At 39.7% G+C, this 13,010-nt stretch overlaps 1 protein-coding gene across 1 annotated transcript; it reads left to right on the top strand.

Moving 5' to 3' along the window:
- The first annotated feature begins 9,953 nt into the window (after window positions 1-9,953).
- PET117 (PET117 cytochrome c oxidase chaperone) lies at window positions 9,954-12,896 on the top strand. Its single transcript, XM_072634534.1, has 2 exons — window positions 9,954-10,083; window positions 12,729-12,896. The coding sequence occupies exons 1-2, from the start codon at window positions 9,988-9,990 to the stop codon at window positions 12,876-12,878; spliced, it is 246 nt and encodes an 81-aa protein (XP_072490635.1). The 5' UTR covers window positions 9,954-9,987; the 3' UTR covers window positions 12,879-12,896.
- The last annotated feature ends 114 nt before the right edge of the window (window positions 12,897-13,010 follow it).

A 13,010-nucleotide genomic window follows, 5' to 3' on the forward strand; every position in this document is an offset into this window, starting at 1 on the left:
CAAGGTAGCACTCTGCTTCTAGTGTGGGTGGGTGTACTGTCCCAGGCTTCAGGGGTTTTGTATCAGCTGCTCAATCCCCCATTGTCTGTGGACCCAGAGCTCTGGAAATAGCTTCTGCTGCTGCTGCTGCAGCCACCACCACCACCCCCATAGTCCTGGGGCTGGAGCCAGACCCCAGCCAGATCATACTCCTATTCCACCCAGGTCCCACAGAGTTCTCCCACTGACCTTTCTGGCATTTGTGGGTTGGAAAGTCTAGAAACTGCCAATGATTCAGTCCCCTGAGGCCTGCTCTAGCCTGTCTGTGCTGGCACAGCCCACGCTGAACTGTGCTCCTCTCCCTGGCTGGTGTGAAATACCCTTCCTGTCGACTTTTCAGGTTGTCTTGGGCTGAAGATTTGTTTCATTCTGTCATTTTGTGGGTCTGTAGCTCAAAAATTTATTTAGAGTTGTTTTTTACAGATATTTGGAGGGCTTTGGGGGAGAGCTCAAGGAAGTGTCTGCTTTTATTCTGCCATCTTGGCTCCACCTCTTCATCCACCTTTTGAGCCTCAAACTTACATAGCCAACAGTCAGCATCTAAATCTGACAACTCTAGTAGAGGTTCTTTAATACCAAGCTGTACTGTTGCCATAGTTGTTCAGTTGTTTCAGACATGTCTGACTCTTTGTGACACCATTTTGGGGTTTTCCTGGCAACAATACAGGAAGACTCATCTTCTTGAATTCAACTCTGGACTCAGACACTCACTAACTATTGTGTGACCCAGGACAAGTCTGTTTGCCTCAGTTTCCTCCTCTGACTCTAGGTGTGACACTCTATCCACTGCACCACCTAGCTGCCCATAAACATAGAGGCACATCCTCTTAGTTTTTCCTTTCTCCAGTCCCTCCTGGGGTTCTTAACCTTTTTTTTGTGTCATGGAGTACTCTGGCAGTATAGTGAACCATATTCTTTTTCAAAGAGTAGTATTTTTAAGGGTATAAAATACATACAATGATAAAGAAAACCAAAGGCTGGTGAAAATAAAGATGTACTGTTTTTCCCATTTAAGTTCCTGAAATCTATGACAAGAGAGGAAGGGAGAAGGAGGAAAGATACCTTTGAGCAAGATGGGAATGTGTATAGGTGGTGCCTCTGGATAATGCCAGTCAATCAGAACACTAGATAGCTAGCTGGGACACACAAACCCATTGTCAGTTGAGTGTTGTTGAGTTCATGAATCAAGCTGGGTGCTTGCAGAGCCATCCTGAAGAAAGTATTATAGAAGTAGCCAGGAGCCAGAATAAAGGCATTTAATAAGCCAGAGTTCCCACTAGATTGCAAGATTCAAAGGTACAGGGGCTTCTGTTTTATCTAAACTTGTCTCTCCCCTAACATGTAGCACAGGGCTCTTGTGGTACTATAGCTTTTTCATTTTGCCACTGTCAAAAAAAAAAAAAATCACAAAAATATCCACAAACATCCCTCCCCCCCAATCTCTAATAGTATTACATTTTTTTTCTCCCTTTGTGAGTTTTTTTTGATTGATTTTCTTCAGTTGGTATAATATTCTTCAAGAGAAATAAGGTTCCAAATTCTATACTAGAGGTTACCTCTCTATCAAACTATATAGAGTAATTCTCTTAGTGGCACACATATCTCACTAAAGATTCTGGATGATCAAGGAGAAGGTTTGAGTCAAACAACAAAATTTAAAACCCAGCACCTTTCTTCTGTCTCCCTTTAATGGGTTTGGAGTTGAGGAAGGAAAGAAGAGCCAGAATCACAGTTGCTTGAGGGAAAGGAAGCAAAGACAAAGACAAAGAGTCAAAATTGTCCCAAAATATTGTGATAATGGAACAGCAGCAGTAGGTTCCAAGGCTTCAGTTTGACTTTGGAAAAGAAGTAGTTATTGGGTGGAAATTGCAATGAGATGGTGTTAGTATAGGAAAGAAATTTTGTCTCCCTGGCTGATGGAATACATGGCAGGGAAGAACTGAGCAGTAAGGCTGACAGTCCTGTTCTTCTTGGGTTTGTGCGCTTAAGGGTATTTTGCCAGGGCACCTCCCTTTCCCTTATTGACCCTCCCTCCCCAAAATTTTTCTTTCCTTCCTAGAGAAAACTTCAGATAAATGGAAACTTGCCAAGTGTTTGCTGATCATCTCCCACCCCCTAACCCTTTCAATTTCTTAGCCCATATTCAAATTACTCATTGATATTTAAAAAAAAAAAAACCCAACACAACTTTTCTTTCATTATAGCCAAATTAAATTAATGGGAAAATAATCAACAGCTGCTTCTCAAGACCTGCATACACAGTCTGTCATCATTTTGCTATAAGTCAACATTTTAGGATTAGAGAATGTTAAATTAAAAGAAACAATGTCATTCAGGAAAATAAAAAGTAGGATAGATGATTCATTTTTTTTCTTACATGATTAATGGTTAATAGTTGTTTTTTAAAGGAGGATAATGGAACTCCAAAATAAAAAGTATCTGTAATTGCATGGTCTGCTGTCCTTCCTGGGAAAGCTATTTTCTATTAAGAATCCATGAAAAAGAAAAACCAACCCAAAGACACATTTAAATAAAAAGAAATTTAATATTTTGCTTAGAGAAATGTAAAGTGTTTTAGTCTTCTGCTTTTAAATTTAAGAATAGGAAACAGAAAACTTCATTTAAGAAATACAATGAAAGATAAATTAACATTCATATTAGTTAAGAAAGGCAGAGAAAGGGAAACAGCGGGAGGAAAGAAGAGACAGTGGAAAGAGACAAAGAGAAAGAAAAAAATTATAGACAGAGGACAAGAAGAACAGACAAAATGATAGAAGAAAAATAAACATATGGATAGAGGGAAAGGTTCATTAGTTCCTGAGGCCTACAGTTTTACCTAGACAGTAGACTTACACATTATAATTCCTTTAAAATTCTTATTAGGTGAGAAATCAGTCTGTTTCTTCAATTGCTAACAAGACAAAATTAAATCAAGTCAAAGGGAAGCAGTACAGTGGCATGAAAAGAGCACCTGGTTCCAGAATCCTTATCTATATATAGGAGGCTGCTATAAGATATGTATGTCTATAAGGGTTGTCTAAATGCCGCTCACAGGAGGTAATGATTGATAGATATCTCTGGAATCCTGCCCAGCCCTCACCAAGAGAGACTGTGATTCTTAACTTGATCACATCAGGTGAAGGGGGCCACCAGAATGGTCCTTCTGTTCTCTAGGCCCTCAGAGGGATACTGCATTAGAAGTATATCTAAGATTTTTAGGTTGGAAAAAAAAAGCTATTTTCCTGGCCATTACTCCTTATTGGGGCAGCTAAGTGGCTCTGTAGATAGAGCACTGGGTCTGGAGTCAGGAAGACCTAGGTTCAAACCCAGCCTCAGACATGTATAGTTGTGTGATCGTGAGCAAGCCCTATTTGCCTCGGTTCCTCATGTGTAAAATGGAGACACGGGAGAAAAGGAAATGGCAAAAACACTCCGGTACATTTTCCAAGAAAACTCCACAAACAAAGTCCATGGGGATCACAAGATCAGACACAACTGGGCAACTGAACAACAACCTCTAGCTTACACCCATAAATTTACCTCCTCACCAAGGGCTAACTAGACAAAAGACCATCACAAATAGTGAATTAACCCATTTATCCAAGAAAAAAGTAAACAGAAATTAGATCAGTTCTTCAGATTAGAATATGCCAGAAAACAGAGAGGGTGAATGATCTCTTTAGATGGGCGTGAAATGAGATCTCAGCTCAAAGAGGCCTTAATCTCACTCATAGAAAAATTCCCTGAAGTCTCTAGGGCAGCAAAGCAGAAATCTGGGACATGTAGAAGAACCAGTTTCCCATATACGTCTGCAGTTTTCAAAGTTTGTCTTCTCTCCCTTCCTTCCTCTTCCTTCTCCTTCCATCTCCTCCTTTCTGTCTGGCCTCTTTCCCCTTCCTTCCCCCTTTTGTCTCCCTCCCTACTTTCTGTGTCTGTCTCTCCACATGTCTGAAGTTGGTCCTTAAGAGACCTTCCAGCACATATGACTGTTAAAAACAATGTCTTTCCTCCCCAAAACTATTGTAGAAACTCCTGTCTTCATCTAGCTAGTGTTACATCATCACTCTGTCTACCAATTAGGAGAATCTCAGGTAAAAAATGCCCTAGGTTTGATGGGATCTGGTTATATCCGTAAAAATGAGGGACTTGGACTAGATGAGCTGTGAGTTACTTTAAAGCTCTGGAAGCATAAATTATTCTGCTTACTTCAAGGAGCAGAGAATCTCTTGTCCAGGAGTAGCTATGATCTGTATTCAAGATTCCCCACCTAAAAAAAAAATTGTTTTATAGGCTTGAGATCCATAAACCTGGATTGATACCTGGGCTTAAAGTCAGCCTCTGCTTTAGATATACATCTTCCTCCAGTTTAATATATCTTACCTTTTCTGGAATCTTCCATGCCAGAAAATTCTAGCCCTATGATTTACTTAGCTGGGTAGTTATCTCCTGGTACTTACCTGCTTGTGACAACAAAGATGTACCTAAGAAAACTTCTTATAAAATCCCTGGTCCTCATCTGCATTACTGAGCAGCTGGGCTGTGGAGGACAGAGCCCAGTCATTTTGAAACTAAACCTGGAGTGATGAGACCTTAACATAACCAAGGTAGGCCAAATTCAGGGGACAGCTTCTTGGAGGTTCATTGACCCCCTCACTCCTTCCTTCTCCTGCCTGAAGGTCATTGCACCTAAGGCAAGCCTTTCCTTGGGTGAGTTAAAACATACCCATAATTAAAGGGAAAAAAGGAACTGGGTGGGGTTAAGAGGGAGGATAATCCTGTGAGGTAGATCTATGGATATTTATTATCACCATTTTACAGATAAAGAAACTGAAGAAGCTTAGTGAGATTAAGTGACATGCCTATATAGCTAGTAGGTATCAAAGGCTATATCTGAATCCAGAACTTCTTTACTCCAACTCCAGTATTCTATCCACTATGGGACACATTGAAAATAACAGGTGTCAGAGGGTAGAGTCAAGATAGCAGAGTGCGAGGAAGCATTTTTGCCTAGCTCACCCAGCATGTCTCCTTCCACAACTAGAAGGGAAGGAGAAGAAGAGAATACACGTTTATATAGTGCCTACTATATGCCATGACCTATGCTAATCACATAAAAAAAAAGATATATTATCTATTTGTTCCTCATAGCAACGTTGCAATGAAGGTACAATTATTATCCACCTTTTACAGTTGAGAAAACTGAGGCAATCAGCAGCTAAGTGACTTGCCCCTGGGTCACAGAACTGGTAAGTATGTGAGGCCAGATTTGAACTCAGGTCTTCCTGATTCCAGGCATTCATTGTGTCATCAGTTGCATACAAAATATGCCAGACTGAATTCTGATCAAGAAAGTCAAGAGTCACAGTGAGTCATTTTTCCAGGCCAGGGAAGTTTCAGGAGACAGAGAGGTCTGTGGACACATGAGTGGAGGCTAGCCAGAAGCCTGCAGCAGCACAACAAAGGGGGAGTGTGTGAGTGCTCTAGTGCCTAGGGATAAAAAGGGGACCAAGACACAGCACCGTGACTGGAAGCACCAGAACAGAAAGAGATCCCAAGGATGGGAACAAGGTACCACCTGGTAGCTCCATTACTTCTTACCCAGTTCTGGGTCACAGATCCAGGGCAGAGAGGAGTGGTCATGAGCAAGTGGGGCTCTAGCTGATCACTGAACAAGGAACAAGCTCGGGAAATTTAGCAGGGTGGCTCTGAGTTCAAAGAAGAGCAGTCTCCATTTTAACCTTTAGTTTGACCCATAAGCATATAGTGAAATAACCAGGGCAGGAGACCCAAACCAAAGGACAACCAGAAGTTCAATCACTCAAAACCTTGCAGAATCTCCTAGTGGGGTAACAGTGATTGAGTCCAGCAGCAATCTACTGAAGCTCAACTAGGAGGAATACATTTATTCAACATTTTATTGTCCCCTCCATAACATTTAAAAACAATTTTTAACATTCATTTTTTTAAATTTTGAGTTTCAAATTTTCTCCCTTCCTCTCCTTCCCCCTAATTGAAAAGGCAAGTAATTTGACAGTTTACTGAAACTCAACTGTGCACAAACCAACAGACTCAAATCTTACTCTCATATTAACTGGTTAAAGGAGGGGAAAATACGTACACAAACACAGTTGGGAACAGAAATTCTTACCTACAAAAGCAGGAGGAAAATGGCTTAAGGGTAAAGGGAGGAGGAGGGGGGATGAGAGGGAGCATAGATTAAAGAAAGCAGTGGATAGAAGCAAAACAGATTCTTAAGGAGGAGACAGGGAAAGAAAGAGAAGGAAAAGGATAAGAGAATAGGATAGAAGGAAAAAGAGTTAATAGTCATAACTATGAATATGAATGAGATGAACTCACCTACAAAATGGAAGAGGACTGCAGAAAAGATCAGAAACTAGAATCTAACAATATGTTGTTTATAAGAAACATGCTTGAAACAGAAAGATACATAGAGTTAAAATAAGGGCCTGGAGCAGAATCCATTATGCTTCAGTTTAATTTAAAAAAGAGCAGGAGTAACAATCATGATCTCAGACAAAGCAAAAATAAAAATAGAATTAAAAAGAGATAAACAGGGAATCTATATTTTTCTAAAAAGATAAAAGACCTGGCAAGACACACACGAAGACTAGGTGAACACAGTTATGAAAAACTTTTCACAGAAATAAAGACCTATAAATAATTGCAGAAGTATTAATTGCTCATGGGAAGATTGAGTAAATATAATAAAAATGATAAGACTACCCAAATTAATTTATTTATTCAGGGCCATCATACTTAAACTACCAAAAAATTGCTTTATAGAGCTAGAAAAAAATAACAACAAAATTCATCTGAAGGAACAAAAGATCAAGAATATCAAGGAAATCAATGAAAAAAATGGGAAGGAAGGGGGTCTGGTAGTAACATATATCAAACTATACTACAAACTTAAACAATTTGGTACCAGGCTAGAAATAGCAGCTAGGTGGTACAGTGGATAGAGTTCCTGCCTGGAATCTGGAAGACTCATCTTCATAAAATCAAATCTGGCTTTGGATACTTACTAGCTGTGTGACCCTGGCCAACTCACTTAACTCTGTTTGCCTCAGTTTCCTCATCTGTAAAATGAGTTAGAAAAGGAAATGACAAACCACTCTAGTATCTTTGCCAAGAAAACCCCAAATGTGTTCACAAAGAATAGAATACTACTGAAAAATAATAAGAACAAAAAGAAATAGAAAATTTGATCAGTGGAACAGATTAGTTACACAATATACAAAAGCAAATAAAAACAGTAATCTAGTGTTTGATAAACCCAGTTACTGGGGCAAGAACTCACTATTCAACAAAAACTGTCAGGAAAATTGTAAGTTGTCTGGCAGAAACTATATATAGACCAACAATATCTCACACCTTATACTGAGATAAGCTCAAAATGGGTACAGAATTTAGACATTAAGGGTGACATCATAATTAGTGGAGCATAGAAGAGATTACCTGTCAGATCTTTGGATAAAGAGTTCATGACCAAACAACAAAGAGAGGTTTGCAGAAGATAAAATATATCATTTTGAATATATAAAATTTAAAATTTTTACACAAATGTAGCTAAAATTAGAAGAAAAGCAGGAAACTGGGGAAAAATCTTAAGAGAAAGTTTCTCTAATAAAGGTCTCATTTCTAAACTATATAGGGAAATGAGTCAAATTTGCAAGAATAAAAGCCATTCCCCAAATGACAAATGGTCAAAGGATATGAATAGGCAGCTTTCAGAGAAGGAAATACAAGCTATCAATAGCCATACGAAAAAATGCTCTAAATCACTAATAGAGAAACGCAAATTAATACCTAGATATTCCTCATGCCCATTAGATTAGGTAAGATGAGAAAAAAGCATATTAATGCACTGGTGGTGGAACTGTGAACTAGTCTAGACAGTCTAGAAAGCAATTTAGAACTATATCCAAAACTATTAAACTGTGCATAATCCAGTGACACTGCTACTAGGTCTATAACCCAAAAGGATCAAAAAAGGATAAAAAGGAATATTTATAACAGTTTTTTTGTGGTGATAAAGAATTGGAAACTGAGAGATGCTCATCAATTAGAGAATTACTAAACAAGCTAAGGTATACGAATAATGTGATATTATTGTGGAGTAAGAAATTATGAAAGTGATGGTTTCAGAGAAACCTGGGAAGACTTGTATAAATTGATAAAAATGAAATGAGCAGAACCTGAACAAGTAATTAACATATATGTTTATATATTTAATACATATGTACTGTTCATTATACATAATACATATATATTTACACATACATACATTCACACCAAACCACTGGTAAGTTTAGACTTTGTGAGAAACAAATTCCCACATTGTCCATGTCCAAATCTAACTTATTATTTATCCGATATGGGAATCTATTTTACTTGACTTATACATGGTTGGAATTTTTTTTCCTTTCTCACTGTGGGTGAGAGGAGGTGGGAGGAAGGGAATCTAGATCCTCCTACTTCAGCTTTTGAGATAGCTCTCATCTCAGCCCTCTCCCAAGGACTGTGGGGTGGTGGTAGAGAAGGGAATAGATTGAGAACAATACTGTCTTCCTAGGCAGAACACAATGATACACTGTATCTGTCTCCAATTTGTACCGGATTTGCTTTAAGAAGACCTTCAAATCTGTTTTGCTATTTATTAAACTCTCTGATCCGGGCAATAACAACTTCTTTGGGCCTCAGTTTCCTTATCTGCAGAATGATACAGCTGTAACAGATTCTAAGATATATTTTCATTCTCAATCCTGTGAGACTATGTAATTTTTAAGAAATCTCATTCTTGGAACAACCAGCTTTGGTCATTTTATCAACCATTATGGAACCTTGAAAAACCTCTTACCTCTCCCCTTCCCTCCCTCCAATTTTCCCTTTTTCCAGTTCTGAAACAATCAAATCAATGCTGCCGTTGATACTGAAAAAGGTGTATCCATGAAGGTTCCATTTACTATCCGAATGCCCTTCTAAATTACAAAACCCTGTTCCCCTCCAGTCATTCAGTTCCCAGTTTATGTTGTCACCTCATTAAAAAGAAAGCTCCCTGAAAGCAAAGAGTGTTTTAGCAACCCTTTTCATATTCCCAAGGCTAAGCACAATGCTTGGCACAGTTAGGTGCTTAATAAAACATTGTAAAAATTCATTCATTTATTAAAGTGGAATACAGAAGTCAAAAGGGGAAGGAAAGTCAACGCTTTAAGTCTCCAAGGAAAAATTCTGAACATTGGCCCCAACCCGTCCGGGGACAAAGTCTAAACCAGGTCTCCCTACCCTGAGTGAAATGCCAAATATCTTCCATTAGCCTGTGACTCTTTATTATACGCCTTAGAAAAACTAGAAGGAACGCTTGATCACTGAGGACCTTTACTTAATCTGGTGCCTACTAAGGTGGCAAGCTTTGGGCATTGCTATAAAAAATTACCATTTTAAACCTTTATACAATTTCCATGCCGCAAAACTCTTATTTAGAAAAGGTCCGTCTAGTTTTAGGAGCCCATTTTCCCTAAGTTTCTCCCTGGAGTAGTTTTAGACTTTTTTTAGGTGGAAGAAAGCGGAAGGAGGGGGGGTATGGAAAACGAAAGATGAGATGAAGGGTGCTATGGAGCTGCAATCACGTGGCCAGAGGGAATCAGAACACTCCACTCTAAATCGAGACAGCGAGAAAGCAAAGCGTGATCGATTTCTCAGCTCACTATTGCTTGCGCCTGGAATGCGAGGTCGGAGGGGGGACTTTCGGCGTTCGAGGGATTAAGCCTGGAGGAGGCCCGGGGACGCGCACGCCGGAAGGGGCTCGCCACCGTCGTGCACGCTCGTCGCCGCAGCCCAGCTCCCCGCCTTCTGGTCGTCCGGTGCTTCGCTCCTGTGGGTAACGGCTGCTTTCGCCGCCTCTCCGCGGCCAGCTGCCCGGGAGGGATGTCGAGGAGCTCCAAGGTGGTGCTGGGCCTCTCTGTGGTGCTCACGGTGGGCACGGTCGCCGGGGTGCATCTTCGGCAGAAGCAGGACCGAGAGGTCAGGACCACGTGATATAGCCCCACTTTCCCCTCCCCCCACTCCCCACCTCCTCCCCTCCTGGGAGGGGCGGAGTTTCCTTGGACGTGCTCCGCACGCGGCCCGCGGGCACTAGGCGACTGCGGCTGCGCGCTCCGAGGCCCCGCCTCCCGGCCCGACCTGGCTCGGGCCCGCCACTTTCACTTCCTCTTCCTTTTCGCGTGGCCTTCGCGTTGCTGCAGCCCTTTTCGTCTGCGCTCTCACCGGTCGAAAGCCCAGCTGCCTTTAGTGGGGTTTTGCCGCCGTGATCGTGACAGTGGTAATGCTGCTGTGTTCTCCGTTTACCCACCTACAAAATGGGGCGAGTCTTAGTGTTAATACTCCGGGGGTTTGGTGTGGAGAATGGGTCGGTAAAGCCCCAAACGCTGTACAAACGTGAGTCCTTTCACACGTGTTTGTCTCTTTTGCCCTTCTTAGGCTATAAGCTCCGTAAACCCAGGGTACCCTTGTGGATAGAGCTCTGGACCTGGAATCAGGAAGACCCGAATTCCAATTCGGTCTCTCACACTTACTAGCCTTGCGGGTCGCTTCACCTCGGTCCGCCCCCGTCTTTATCTGTAAAATGGGGTAATAATAGCACCTATCTCTCGGGGTGTCTTGTGAGATGCTTATGAATGAGATGAGTAGTTGTAGAGTGTTCTGTAAACCTTGTGAAGCGTTAACGTTAATGCCAGCTGCTACAATTAATTGTAACAAAGTACATAATGTGTTCCATAACTGTTACCAATTTATTGTTACTATGTTGTTTTAGCTCATTGGAGCTGTGACCAGGCATGCTAGACAGGAAGATCTGAGTTGGAATCTTGTTTCACACACTTATAACATTGAGCAAGTCACTTAAATTCAGTTAGCCTCAGTTTCCTCATCTGTAAAATGGAGATAATAATAGCTTCTACCTCACCAGGTTGTGAGGATCAAATAAGATATAAAATATGTAAAGATATTTACAAACTTTATTGTGCCATTTGGGCTAGCTATTTTATCACTTGCCCCAGGGTTACACAGCTAGTAAGCATCTGAAGCCAGATGGGCACTCCAGTCTTCCTGACTCCAGACCTGGCGCTCTATCCATTGTGCTACCTACCTGCACTCCATGCAAATTTATCAAGCTTAAATTTGTTTCCTTTCAACTTGCATTCTTTGCTTCTCACCAAAAAAGAACAAATCTAATCCCTCTTCCTTGTGAACAGTCCTTACAGTACTTGAAAACTGGTTTCATTTTCCCCTGGGGAGCCTATTTTTTAGACTCCTAGTTCCTTCTGCAAACACTGGAGTGGCATAACCTCAAGACTGTTTAATCTTGTAAAATGTGATGGGCCTAAAGCTTCTAGGACAAAGATAGTCTCTTTTATTTTCCTATAGCTAGTGCTAAGCAATCCAATCTTAAAAGTTTACTAAGCACCTAATTTATAAGGAACTGTACTAATCACTGAAAATACAAAGGCAATGGAAACCAAGCTTTGCCTTAAAGAAGTTAATGTTCTACTGGGGGATTTAGCATTTAAATAGGTATGTGCTAGATAACTTGTGACATCAAGTAATTTTTCCATACATTCTTGATGAATAAATGACTGAAGGAATGCTTACTAACAACCTATTGTCCTTTACTAATCCTCCACACTGCTAGTATCCTTCCCAAATTATTCTTATTTTAACTATTCTGTATTTGTTTGCTTTCTCTATACTTACATTGTATATTTATGTACATATGATATAAACGTGTTTTATACTTATATTTACTGCTTCTAGTACATTACACAAGTATGGGTGTATATACATCTGTAATGATGCATACACACATCATTGTATCCTCTGTTAGAATGTAAATTTTTTGAGAGTAGGCATACATTCTTTGTATCCCTTATGCCTAGCATACTGCTTGGCAAGTCATAGGTGCTGAATAAATGCTTGTTTGATTACATATGAGCAGTTTTCAAGTACTGAAGGTTGTAATTTTTTTTCTTCATTTGATCAACAAAATGATTCCCAGTGATGAATTTTATGGAGTAGTCCAGTACTCTTTGTAAATGTAAGTCACCTTTTGTGGGGAGGTTATTTTTAGTATTCTTTATTTCTTAGATTATTTTTACACCTTCCCTTTTTTCAACAATTTCACCTGAAGTAGATTTTATTATACTTGATACTTGTAACAAATAAAAATTCTTTTTTCCCAGTTATTTATTAATGAGTGAGGATAATTTATGATAACTGAATTCTTGGTACCCAGTTACAGTAATTAAAAGTTGTAGTTAAAGCAGTGTGTTTCCTAATTGTGAAATCTTACTCTGGTTTACACTGGTTTTAAAAAAAAAGCCTAAGTAGCATTATTCTTTACTTTCAGTTCGTTCTTAAGCCTTCAGAAGTTTTCTGGGAATATTATGAAAATGTTTTGTTAAAATATGTGTTAAAATACAAGATTTAAATGGTGTTTATTAAATAATCTGTATTATATTGCATATTTGTAGTTAGGTAAATTAGAACAAACACTACTTGGGTTTGTACTTGGAAGTCTGAAGTGCATCTTGGTGACATTTTTTTTCTTGTATTACTAGTGGGTGGAAATCTGGTGTTCAAGGTGTTACTAAAGTTCCTTCCTTGTGTTTTAGAGGCTTCGAGACGGAGTGTTCAGAGACATAGAGAGGCAAAATCGGAAAAAAGAAAATGTTCATCTTTTGGAAGAACAGATTATTTTGACTAAGCATCTTGAAGCAGAAAGAGAGAAGATGTTATTGGCAAAAGGTTCTCAAAAAACATGAGTTGTGAAGTGAACGAAATATTAATGAAACAGGCTTAGATTGTTTTGGAATTTTTTTTGTTTAGCTATGTCGTGTCATAAGTTAAGTGATTGCTTCCACCCATGTAATTTTTTTTGCCCTTTAAACATTCAA

Source organism: Notamacropus eugenii, chromosome 1, assembly GCF_028372415.1.
Source record: "Notamacropus eugenii isolate mMacEug1 chromosome 1, mMacEug1.pri_v2, whole genome shotgun sequence".
Classification (NCBI taxonomy): Eukaryota; Metazoa; Chordata; class Mammalia; order Diprotodontia; family Macropodidae; genus Notamacropus; species Notamacropus eugenii.